The sequence below is a fragment of the Scyliorhinus torazame genome, chromosome 22, assembly GCF_047496885.1.
Source record: "Scyliorhinus torazame isolate Kashiwa2021f chromosome 22, sScyTor2.1, whole genome shotgun sequence".
Lineage (NCBI taxonomy): Eukaryota > Metazoa > Chordata > Chondrichthyes > Carcharhiniformes > Scyliorhinidae > Scyliorhinus > Scyliorhinus torazame.
The window spans coordinates 16,773,582-16,785,870 of record NC_092728.1 but is presented as its reverse complement, the minus strand read 5'-3'; the positions used below and the strand labels follow the sequence as shown (position 1 = coordinate 16,785,870).

The 12,289-nt window shown below is 51.6% G+C and overlaps 2 protein-coding genes across 2 annotated transcripts in view; one reads left to right on the top strand and one right to left on the bottom strand.

Moving 5' to 3' along the window:
• atp2b4 (ATPase plasma membrane Ca2+ transporting 4) overlaps positions 1-12,289 on the top strand; it is a 386,143-nt gene that overhangs the window by 196,992 nt on the left and 176,862 nt on the right. The window lies entirely within an intron of this gene.
• itih6 (inter-alpha-trypsin inhibitor heavy chain family member 6) overlaps positions 1-12,289 on the bottom strand; it is a 106,894-nt gene that overhangs the window by 25,381 nt on the left and 69,224 nt on the right. The window contains exons 8-10 of the mRNA XM_072487923.1: positions 11,262-12,289; positions 4,769-4,807; positions 3,424-3,480 (exon numbers count right to left, since the gene is read on the bottom strand). The exon at positions 11,262-12,289 is cut by the window's right edge and continues 52 nt beyond it. Of these exons, the coding sequence (XP_072344024.1) occupies positions 3,424-3,480; positions 4,769-4,807; positions 11,262-12,289 (1,124 nt within the window). The remainder of the gene's footprint in view (positions 1-3,423; positions 3,481-4,768; positions 4,808-11,261) is intronic.

Genomic DNA, 12,289 nt, shown 5'->3' with positions numbered 1-12,289 from the left:
CACTGTCCCCATCAAACACTCCCAGGGCAGGTACAGCACGGGGTTAGATACAGAGTAAAACTCCCTCTACACTGTCCCCATCAAAAACGCCCAGGACAGGTACAGCACGGGATTAGATATACAGTAAAGCTCCCTCTACACTGTCGCCATCAAACACTCCCAGGACAGGTACAGCACGGGGTTGGATACAGAGTAAAGCTCCCTCTACACTGTCCCCATCAAACACTCCCAGGACAGGTACAGCACGGGGTTAGAAACAGAGTAAAGCTCCCTCCACACTGTCCCCATCAAACACTCCCAGGACAGGTACAGCACGGGGTTAGATACATAGTAAAGCTCCCTCTACTATGTCCCCATCAAACACTCCCAGGACAGGTACAGCACGGGGCTAGATACAGAGTAAAGCTCCCTCTACACTGTCCCCATCAAACACTCCCAGGACAGGTACAGCACGGGGTTAGATACAGAGTAAAGCTCCCTCTACACTGTCCCCATCAAACACTCCCAGGACAGGTACAGCACGGGGTTAGATACAGAGTAAAGCTCCCCCTACACTGTCCCCATCAAACACTCCCAGGACAGGTACAGCACGGGGTTAGAAACAGAGTAAAGCTCCCTCCACACTCTCCCCATCAAACACTCCCAGGACAGGTACAGCACGAGGTTAGATACAGAGTAAAGCTCCCTCTACACTGTCCCCATCAAACACTCCCAGGACATGTACAGCACGGGGTTAGATACAGAGTAAAGCTCCCTTTACACTGTCCCCATCAAACACTTCCAGGACAGGTACAGCACGGGGTTAGATACAGAGTAAAGCTCCCTCTACACTGTCCCCATCAAACACTCCCAGGGCAGGTACAGCACGGGGTTAGATACAGAGTAAAACTCCCTCTACACTGTCCCCATCAAAAACTCCCAGGACAGGTACAGCACGGGATTAGATATACAGTAAAGCTCCCTCTACACTGTCGCCATCAAACACTCCCAGGACAGGTACAGCACGGGGTTGGATACAGAGTAAAGCTCCCTCTACACTGTCCCCATTAAACACTCCCAGGACAGGTACAGCACGGGGTTAGAAACAGAGTAAAGCTCCCTCCACACTGTCCCCATCAAACACTCCCAGGACAGGTACAGCACGGGGTTAGATAGATAGTAAAGCTCCCTCTACACTGTCCCCATCAAACACTCCCAGGACAGGTACAGCACGGGGCTAGATACAGAGTAAAGCTCCCTCTACACTGTCCCCATCAAACACTCCCAGGACAGGTACAGCACGGGGTTAGATACAGAGTAAAGCTCCCTCTACACTGTCCCCATCAAACACTCCCAGGACAGGTACAGCACGGGGTTAGATACAGAGTAAAGCTCCCCCTACACTGTCCCCATCAAACACTCCCAGGACAGGTACAGCACGGGGTTGGAAACAGAGTAAAGCTCCCTCCACACTATCCCCATCAAACACTCCCAGGACAGGTACAGCACGAGGTTAGATACAGAGTAAAGCTCCCTCCACACTATCCCCATCAAACACTCCCAGGACAGGTACAGCACAGGGTTAGATACAGAGTAAAGCTCCCTTTACACTGTCCCCATCAAACACTTCCAGGACAGGTACAGCACGGGGTTAGATACAGAGTAAAGCTCCCTCTACACTGTCCCCATCAAACACTCCCAGGGCAGGTACAGCACGGGGTTAGATACAGAGTAAAACTCCCTCTACACTGTCCCCATCAAATACTCCCAGGACAGGTACAGCACGGGATTAGATATACAGTAAAGCTCCCTCTACACTGTCGCCATCAAACACTCCCAGGACAGGTACAGCACGGGGTTGGATACAGAGTAAAGCTCCCTCTACACTGTCCCCATTAAACACTCCCAGGACAGGTACAGCACGGGGTTAGAAACAGAGTAAAGCTCCCTCCACACTGTCCCCATCAAACACTCCCAGGACAGGTACAGCACGGGGTTAGATAGATAGTAAAGCTCCTTCTACACTGTCCCCATCAAACACTCCCAGGACAGGTACAGCACGGGGCTAGATACAGAGTAAAGCTCCCTCTACACTGTCCCATCAAACACTCCCAGGGCAGGTACAGCACAGGGTTAGATACAGAGTGAAGCTCCCTCTACACTATCCACACCAAACACTCCCAGGACAGGTACAGCGCGGGGTTAGATACAGAGTAAAGCTCCCTCTACACTGTCCCCATCAAACACTCCCAGGACAGGTACAGCACGGGGTTAGATCCAGAGAAAAGCTTCCTCGACACTGTCCCCATCAAACACTCCCAGGACAGGTACAGCACGGGGTTAGATACAGAGTAAAGCTCCCTCTACACTGCCCCCATCAAAAACTCCCAGGACAGGTACAGCACGGGATTAGATATGCAGTAAAGATCCCTCAACACTGTCCCCATCAAACACTCTCAGGACAGGTACAGCACGGGGTTAGATACAGAGTAAAGCTCCCTCTACACTGTCCCCATCAAACAGTCCCAGGACAGGTACAGCACAGGGGTAGATACAGAGTGAAGCTCCCTCTACACTGTCCCCATCAAACACTCCCAAAACAGGTACAGCACGGGTTAGATACAGAGTAAAGCTCCTTCTACACTGTCCCCATCAAACACTCCAGGGACAGGTACAGCACGGGGTTAGATACAGAGTAAAGCTCCCTCTACACTGTCCCCATCAAACACTCCCAGGACAGGCACAGCACGGGGTTAGATACAGAGTAAAGCTCCCTCGACACAGTCCCCATCAAACACTCCCAGGACAGGTACAGCATGGGGTTAGATACAGAGTAAAGCTCCCTCTACACTGTCCCCATCAAACACCCCAGGACAGGTACAGCACGGGGTTAGATACAGAGTAAAGCTCCCTCTACACTGTCCCCATCAAACACTCTCAGGACAGGTACAGCACAGGGGTAGATACAGAGTGAAGCTCCCTCTACACTGTCCCCATCAAACACTCCCAAAACAGGTACAGCACGGGTTAGATACAGAGTAAAGCTCCCTCTACACTGTCCCCATCAAACACTCCCAGGACAGGCACAGCACGGGGTTAGATACAGAGTAAAGCTCCCTCGACACAGTCCCCATCAAACACTCCCAGGACAGGGACAGCACGGGGTTAGATACAGAGTAAAGCTCCCTCTACACTGTCCCCATCAAACACTCCCAGGACAGGTACAGCACGGGGTTAGATACAGAGTAAAGCTCCCTCTACACTGTCCCCATCAAACACTCCCAGGGCAGATACAGCACGGAGTTAGATACAGAGTAAAGCTCCCTCTACACTGTCCCCATCAAACACTCCCAGGACAGGTACAGCACGGGGTTAGATACAGAGTGAAGTTCCCTTTGCCCTATCTGATTGACGGACTGGGTAAAAATATCAATCAGCTCTCACCCTCATCCGTGTTGACGTCCGGCCAGTCCCAGTCTAACTGTGGATCGGTTTTCACGTCTGAAACAAGAGGCCCCAAATTGAGGTGACAATTCTCGCCGGGCAGTCACTGAGCTTGATATTTGCTGAAACGCGAGACGCATCGCCGACGCACTCAAGGGAAAGCCAAAATGTCAGGGGTTGACCGCGTTGTCTAATTGCTGATTGGTTGGCAAGTCAGCTCCGGTCGACCGAACCTTGGGAATGCCCCCTGGGGGGCGCTATTAGATCCCCACAGGCAAACTCAAAGCAAAAAAAAGGCATGCGGCTTGGACACGTCCCTTTCTTTTGCAGAGCACCTGTCCCCCGCGTTGAACCCACGGCCCCTCGAGCAAGTATTAATTAATTATTTTTTACGTTTCCTCTTCCCCGCGCCTGCCACAGGACGGAATTTTGATTGGAACCATCAGCCGTGGTGAGATTCGAACCAGGAACATTGCTGTGGTTCACCAATCCGGTGGCCAGAGGTAGAATCAAATGTCATTCGTTTGAGCCTCGCCTGCTATCGGGAATCATTTCAAATTTCAAATTCAAATTTAAACATCCTTCGGGCAAGCAGACATCATTACTGAACGTAAATTGGCCATTCGTGTCTCCGTCAGCGCACTCTGGATTGTTCAGCAAGTGCTCCCCATTTGGGGAATCATGTAGAACAGTGGCCATTTTTTTTTTTTTTTTACAAGCTTGGGCTGGCTGAGCACGGCCTGCCCTCGATCTGGCCCACGACAGGCAGGCGAAGGAGCACGCTGCTCCATTCGGTCGGGCCCATGGCCGATTGTCGCTGGAGGATGTCAGGTCTTTGCGCTTCGCCTGGCTGTTTTCGTTAGAGAGGAGAAGGTTAAGAGATGACTTAATTGAGGCATACAAGATAATCAGAGGATTGGATAGGGTGGACAGTGAGAGCCTTTTTCCTCGGACGGTGATGGCTAGCACGAGGGGACATAGCTTTAAATTGAGGGGAGATAGATATAGGACAAATGTCAGAGGTAGGTTCTTTACTCAGAGAGTAGTTAGGGCGTGGAATGCCCTGCCTGCAACAGTAGTGGACTCGCCAACACTAAGGGCATTCAAATGGTCATTGGATAGACATATGGACGATAAGGGAATAGTGTAGATGGGCTTTAGAGTGGTTTCCCAGGTCGGCGCAACATCGAGGGCTGAAGGGCCTGTACTGCGCTGTAATGTTCTATGTTCTATCTATGTTCCATGGTTCCCTTTGGTGTTCTGTCCCCGCAATCATGCCTCTGAGACCGTTTCCCCCCTCATTGAGTCCACTTACCAACGGTGCGGTTCTCTCACGTTTGCTTACCGTGATAATCAAGGAGCGGTAATGGTTGGACAAGCAGTTCTGTTGGGAATAGAACAACAATGAACATCCGAATGTTCCGAGTCCACGTAGAATATAATTACAAAGGGGGGGGGGGGGAAAACCTATCAAAGTAAACCCCTAGACGTTTTGCAACCTGTCACCATCATAGTGAAATGAAAAATGAAAATCGCTTCTTGTCACAAGTAGGCTTCAATTAAGTTACTGTGAAAAGACCCGAGTCGCCACATTCCGGCGCCTGTTCGGGGAGGCTGTTACGGGAATTGAACCGTGCTGCTGGCCTGCCTTGGTCTGCTTTCAAAGCCAGCGATTTAGCCCTGTGCTAAACAGCCCCAGTAAAATCGCTTATTGTCACAAGTAGGCTTCAAATGAAGTTACTGTGAAAAGCCCCTAGTCGCCACATTCCGCCGCCAGTTACGGGAATTGAACCGTGCTGGCCTGCCTTGGTTTGCTTTCAAAGCCAGCGATTTAGCCCTGTGCTAAACCAGCCCCTTAAGTGCTGGATGGATGTTGGTTAGATGAATTTCCAGAAGGCTTTTGACAAAGTTCCACATGAGAGGCTGTTAACAAGAGTGAGGGGAAGCATGGATTTGGAGTCAAAACTATTGCGCAGAAGGAGGTCGTTCAACCCACAGCGCCTCGAGATGGCAGATCACTCAATTACGTGGCACCCCCTCCTCTACCCTTTACCCCTTCGCCCTGAGAACCCCACTCCCTTTGGAAAGTTCCGACTGAAGCTGCTCCCCTTTGTGAGGGCCCTCCTGTCTGTTCCCGCCTATTCCCTTATTTTTCCCTTCCTTTCATTGTTGCAACTATCACTTCGATTCATGGATGATTAAATGGCCTGTGACTTTAATGTCTACTGTATCGTTACGGCCAAGGGGCAGGCTGATTGCAGCCTTTAATTCAAACAAGCAGATTCCTGCTGCTTTAGACTGGCATCAGTGATGACTCGCGAGAGGAGAGAGAGCCGGGAGATTTAAAAAGCGCGGGAGCTGCGAGTCAGAGCGGAGATTTTAAAAGATCGCGGCCTAGTTTCGGGAGCCGTTCGGAGGAGGAGGAGCAGTCTCTGTCAGGGAGAGAACCTGAGAACATCTAAGACCCTCAGAAGGTAAGAAGGTAAGTAAGTGATTTTTACTCATTTTTACTTTTATACCTTTTTCAAATTGTGTGTGTCGGGGGGGAAACTGAAGTGACATCACAGAAAAGCTGTGACCCGAGTGGCTGGTTGGGAATCTACACTAAATTTAAAAAATTAAGCATTCGTAACTAATTAAACATAATTACTTAATTATAATTTAGAGGGGTATCTAAGCCAGAGATCGGAGAGTACTATATTTAGCTATCGCATTTCTATTAGAAATCTAGTGCTAGGAAACAGATAGTTAACAGTAACTTTGAAAAAAAATTTAAAATATATTTAAAATTAAAAAAAAAAAACTTTTAATTTTAATTAATTGACGCAATCTCAGTTAGAGGGGTGGAGTGCTCTGACTGTGAGATGTGGCAGGTCTGGGAGGCTTCCAGCGTCCCGGATGGCTTCATCTGCAGAAAGTGCACCCAACTGGAGCTCCTCACAGACTGCATGGTTCGGTTGGAGCAGCAATTGGATGCACTTAGGAGCATGCAGGTGGCGGAAAGCGTCATAGATCGCAGTTATATAAATGTGGTCACACCCAAGGTGCAGGCAGAGAAATGGGTGACCACCAGAAGGGGCAGGCAGTCAGTGCAGGAATCCCCTGTGGTTGTCCCTCTCTCAAACAGGTATACCCCTTTGGATACTGTCGGGGGGGATAGCCTATCAGGGGAAAACAGCAGCAGCCAGAGCAGTGGCACCACGGCTGGCTCTGATGTTCAGAAGGGAGGGTCAAAGCGCAGAAGAGCAATAGTAATAGGGGACTCTATAGTCAGGGGCACAGATAGGCGCTTCTGTGGATGTGAAAGAGACTCCAGGATGGTATGTTGCCTCCCTGGTGCCAGGGTCCAGGATGTCTCCGAACGGGTAGAGGGCATCCTGAAGGGGGAGGGCAAACAGGCAGAGGTCGTTGTACATATTGGTACTAACGACATAGGCAGGAAGGGGCATGTGGTCCTGCAGCAGGAGTTCAGGGAGCTAGGCAGAAAGTTAAAAGACAGGACCTCGAGGGTTGTAATCTCGGGATTACTCCCTGTGCCACATGCCAGTGAGGCTAGAAATAGGAAGATAGAGCAGCTAAACATGTGGCTAAACAACTGGTGTAGGAGGGAGGATTTCCGTTATCTGGACCACTGGGAGCTCTTCCGGGCAGGTGTGACCTATATAAGAAGGACGGGTTGCATCTAAACCGGAGAGGCATAAATATCCTGGCCGCGAGGTTTGCTAGTGTCACACGGGAGGGTTTAAACTAGTATGGCAGGGGGGTGGGCACGGGAGCAATAGGTCAGAAGGTGAGAACTAGGGAATAGGGACAGTATGGCTCTGAGGCAGAGCAGACAGGGAGGAGTTGCTGAACACAGCGGGTCTGGTGGCCTGAAGTGAATATGTTTTAATGCAAGAAGTATTACGGGTAAGGCAGATGAACTTAGAGCTTGGATTAGTACTTGGAACTATGATGTTGTTGCCATTACAGAGACCTGGTTGAGGGAAGGGCAGGATTGGCAGCTAAACGTTCCAGATTTAGATGTTTCAGGCGGGATAGAGGGGGATGTAAAAGGGGAGGCGGAGTTGCGCTACTGGTTCGGGAGAATATCACAGCTGTACTGCGGGAGGACACCTCAGAGGGCAGTGAGGCTATATGGGTAGAGATCAGGAACAAGAAGGGTGCAGTCACAATGTTGGGAGTTTACTACAGGCCTCCCAACAGCCAGCGGGAGATAGAGGAGCAGATAGCTAGACAGATTTTGGAAAAGAGTAAAAACAACAGGGTTGTTGTGATGGGAGACTTCAACTTCCCCAATATTGACTGGGACTCACTTAGTGCCAGGGGCTTAGACAGGGCGGAGTTTGTAAGGAGCATCCAGGAGGGCTTCTTAAAACAATATGTAGACAGTCCAACTAGGGAAGGGGCGGTACTGGACCTGGTATTGGGGAATGAGCCCGGCCAGGTGGTAGATGTTTCAGTAGGGGAGCATTTCGGTAACAGTGACCACAATTCAGTAAGTTTTAAAGTACTGGTGGACAAGGATAAGAGTGGTCCTAGGATGAATGTGCTAAATTGGGGGAAGGCTAATTATAACAATATTAGGCGGGAACTGAAGAACATAGATTGGAGGCGGATGTTTGAGGGCAAATCAACATCTGACATGTGGGAGGCTTTGAAGTGTCAGTTGAAAGGAATTCAGGACCGGCATGTTCCTGTGAGGAAGAAGGATAAATGCGGCAATTTTCAGGAACCTTGGATAACAAGAGATATTGTAGGCCTCGTCAAAAAGAAAATGGAGGCATTTGTCAGGTCTAAAAGGCTGGGAACAGACAAAGCCTGCGTGGAATATAAGGAAAGTAGCAAGGAGTCAGGAGGGCTAAAAGGGGTCACGAAAAGTCATTGGCAAATATGGTTAAGAAAAATCCCAAGGCTTTTTACACGTACATAAAAAGCAAGAGGGTAGCCAGGGAAAGGGTTGGCCCACTGAAGGATAGGCAAGGGAATCTATGTGTGGAGCCAGAGGAAATGGGCGAGGTACTAAATGAATACTTTGCATCAGTATTCACCAAAGAGAAGAAATTGGTAGATGTTGAGTCTGGAGAAGGGTGTGTAGATAGCCTGGGTCACATTGTGATCCAAAAAGACGAGGTGTTGGGTGTCTTAAAAAATATTGAGGTAGATAAGTCCCCAGGGCCTGAAGGGATCTACCCCAGAATACTGAAGGAGGCTGGAGAGGAAATTGCTGAGGCCTTGACAGAAATCTTTGGATCCTCACTGTCTTCTGGGGAGACAGTGTTCAATTCTGGTCGCCACACTACCAGAAGGATGTGGAGGCTTTAGAGAGGGTGCAGAAGAGATTTGCCAGAATGTTGCCTGGTATGGAGGGCATTAGCTATGAGGAGCGGTTGAATAAACTCGGTTTGTTCTCACTGGAACGAAGGAGGTTAGGGGTGACCTCATAGAGGTCTACAAAATTATGAGGGGTATAGACAGAGTGGATAGTCAGAGGCTTTTCCCCGGGGTAGAGGGGTCAATTACTAGGGGGCATAGGTTTAAGGTGAGAGGGGCAAGGTTTAGAGTAGATGTACGAGGCAAGTTTTTTACGCAGAGGGTAGTGGGTGCCTGGAACTCGCTGCCGGAGGAGATGGTGGAAGCAGGGACGATAGTGACATTTAAGGGGCATCTTGACAAATACATGAATAGGATGGGAATAGAGGGATACGGACCCAGGAAGTGTAGAAGATTGTAGTTTAGTCGGGCAGCATGGTCGGCACGGGCTTGGAGGGCCGAAGTGCCGGTTCCTGTGCTGTACATTTCTTTGTTCTTTGTGGGGGGTGTCCAGAGAGGGTCACTGAGAGACTAATTGCGCAGATGGAAGTAACTGTTTTCAATACTGGGGCCTCCCACCTCAGGAAGGATATATTTGGCCTTGAAGAAGGTCACTGAGAGACTAATTGCGCAGATGGGAGCAACCTTTTTCAGTTCTATCGCCCGCCCCAACCCCACCTCAGGAAGGAAAGATTTGGCCTCGGAGAGGGTCAGTGATAGACTAATAGCGCAGATGGGAATAACTGTTTTCAGTTCTAGGGCCTGACATACCTCAGGAAGGATATATGGACTTGGATAAGGTCACTGAGAGACTAATTGTGCAGATGTGAGTAACTGTTTTCAGTTGTGTGGCCCCCCCTACCTCAGGAAGGATGTATTGGCCTTGGAAAGGGTCACTGAGAGAGTAATTGCACAGGAGGGAGTAACTGCTTTCAGTTCTGGGGCCCCCATTTCAGGAAGAATATATTGGCCTTGGAGTTGGTAGGGATGGGTTAGGGGGGATGTGGGTGCATCATAGATTCCCCAGAAGTATCCCGGTACTGTAAGGGTTAGCTTCTGAGGACAGGTTGCACAGAACGGGCTTCTCATAGATTACCATAGAATTTACAGTGCAGAAGGTAGCTATTCGGCCCATCGAATCTGCACCGGCTCTTGGAAAGTGCACCCTACCCAAGGTCAACACCTCCACCCTATCCCTATAACCCAGTAACCCCACCCAACACTAAGGGCAATTTTGGACACTAAGGGCAATTTATCACGGCCAATCCACCTACCCTGCACATCTTTGGACTGTGGGAGGAAACCGGAGCACCCGGAGGAAACCCAAGCAGACACGGGGAGGATGTGCAGACTCCGCACAGACAGTGACCCAAGCCGGGAATCGAACCTGGGACCCTGGAGCTGTGAAGCAATTGTGCTATCCACAATGCTACCGTGCTGCCCAGATGCTACCGTCCTATTCACTAGATGCGCCAAGCAAGGGGGTTTAAGATGATTAAAGGATTCAATGAGGTCGATCGAGAGAAACTTTCCTCTGGTGGGGGCAGATGCAGTATAATTTGGATAAATGCGAGGTTATCCACTTTGATAGCAAAAACGAGAAGGCAGACTATTATCTGAAGACCATAAATTCGGAGGAGAATGTGTAACGAGACCTGGGTGTCCCCGTATACCAGTCACTGAAGGTAAGCGTACAGGTAAAGAAGGCAAATGGTGTGTTGGCCTTCATCGCGAGAGGGTTCGAGTACAGAAGCAGGGATGTGTTGCTGCAATTGTACAGGGCCTTGGTGAGGCCTCGCCTGGAGTATTGTGGGCAGTTTTGGTCTCGTTTTCTGAGGAAGGATGTTCTTGCTCTCGAGCGAGCGCAGCGAAGGTTTACCAGGCTGATTCCTGGGATGGCGGGAGTGACGTACGAGGAGAGATTGAGTCGGTGAGGATTGTTCTCGCTGGAGTTCAGAAGAATGAGGGGGGGATCTCATAGAAACCGATAAAATTCTAACAGGACGGGACAGGGTGGATGCAGGAAGGAAGTTCCCGATGGTGGGGGGTGTCCAGAACCAGGGGTCACAGTCTGAGGATACGGGGTAGACCATTTCGGACAGAGATGAGGAGACATTTCTTCACCCAGAGAGTGGTCGGCCTGTGGAATTCGTTACCACAGGAAGTAATTGAGGCAAAAACATTGTATGTTTTCAAGGAGCAGTTAGATACAGGACTCGGGGCGAAGGGGGTCAAAGGATATTGGGGGGAAAGCGGGATTAGGCTATTGAGTTGGATGATCAGCCATGATCATAATGAATGGCGGAGCGGGCTCGAAGGGCCGAATGGCCTCCTCCTGCTACTATCTTCTCTGTTCAATGATTGGCCAGGCTGTTGAGAACAGGGGACGAAGCCTTTGGGTATCAGTGCCCACGGCGGTCAAGGGTTCGGCTGTTGCGAGGGACAGGGTTAAGCTTCATTGGTGCCCGTGCGATCGTGGAACGGAGGGGACGCGGTTGTTGGCACGTGGGGGCGTGCTCACTTACCACCAGACCTCAACATGGTTGCACCAAGCAAATCTTCAGCATCCTTCGTGGGTTGCGGCCCGTGGACAAGTGGCACATTTGCCGCCGGTGGGGTGGTCTCTGTAGCGGGTGGGCCGGGAGGCACCGGTGGGGTGGGTGTACCAAGGGCAACGGGCATGGAGGCCCCCTTCCCAGGGGTTGAGGCGGACTGGCCTGCGTGCGATGGGATGGGGCTCCGGGCCGAGGGGGCCGGGCCGGCGGTGGGCGAGGGGGAACGGGCGCTGGTGGCTGGGGCGGCGGCCGCCGGGGTTGCCGCCTCCCCACCGTCGCCGGGCTTGACGACCACCATGGAGGTCACCGGGGTGACGAAGTTGTACTTGAGCGACAGGGCGGTGGCCTTCTCCTTCAGCAGCCTGCGGCCCTCGGCGTCGTCCACCTTCAACTGGGCCTGCAGGAGTTCCCGAATGGTGTGGTAGGCCCAGAGCCTCTGGACGAAGCCCCCGGCCCGGGTCCCGGCCTGCGGGCAGGCCGGGCCGGGCTCAGTCCCGTTCAGCTGGATCTCGTTCTCCAACTCCAGGGCCTCTGCCGAGCCTGAGGCCTGTAGCCGCACCCGCAGGGCCCCGTCCGACGGGCCTTTCAGCCTGCCGGCCACCACCAGCTCCGAGCCGTTGAAGAAGGCGGGGAAGAGGGTCCGGGTCACGTCCTCCACCCGGTCGTCGAGGTAGTCGAGCTGGATGTCGAAGAGCAAGGGGCTGGCCACCTCATCATAGAAGCCCGTGAGCTGGAGATGGGCGTCCGCGTCCTCGTAGATGCGCCGGGCCACGCCCCGATTGTCCAGTGACAGCCGCTGGAGGAAGGGGAAATCCACATCGTCACCGAAGCCCAGGCAGAAAAGGGACACGGAGCCCCCCATGGCCTCCTTGACGTTGCTGACGATGGTGTTGGTGGAGGTGACCCCGGAGGTGGGCTCCCCGTCCGTCAGGAATATAATCAGCGGCACCTTGTTTCCATCACCTCCTCCCGCCCGTCCGCCAGGCTCCGGGGACCTA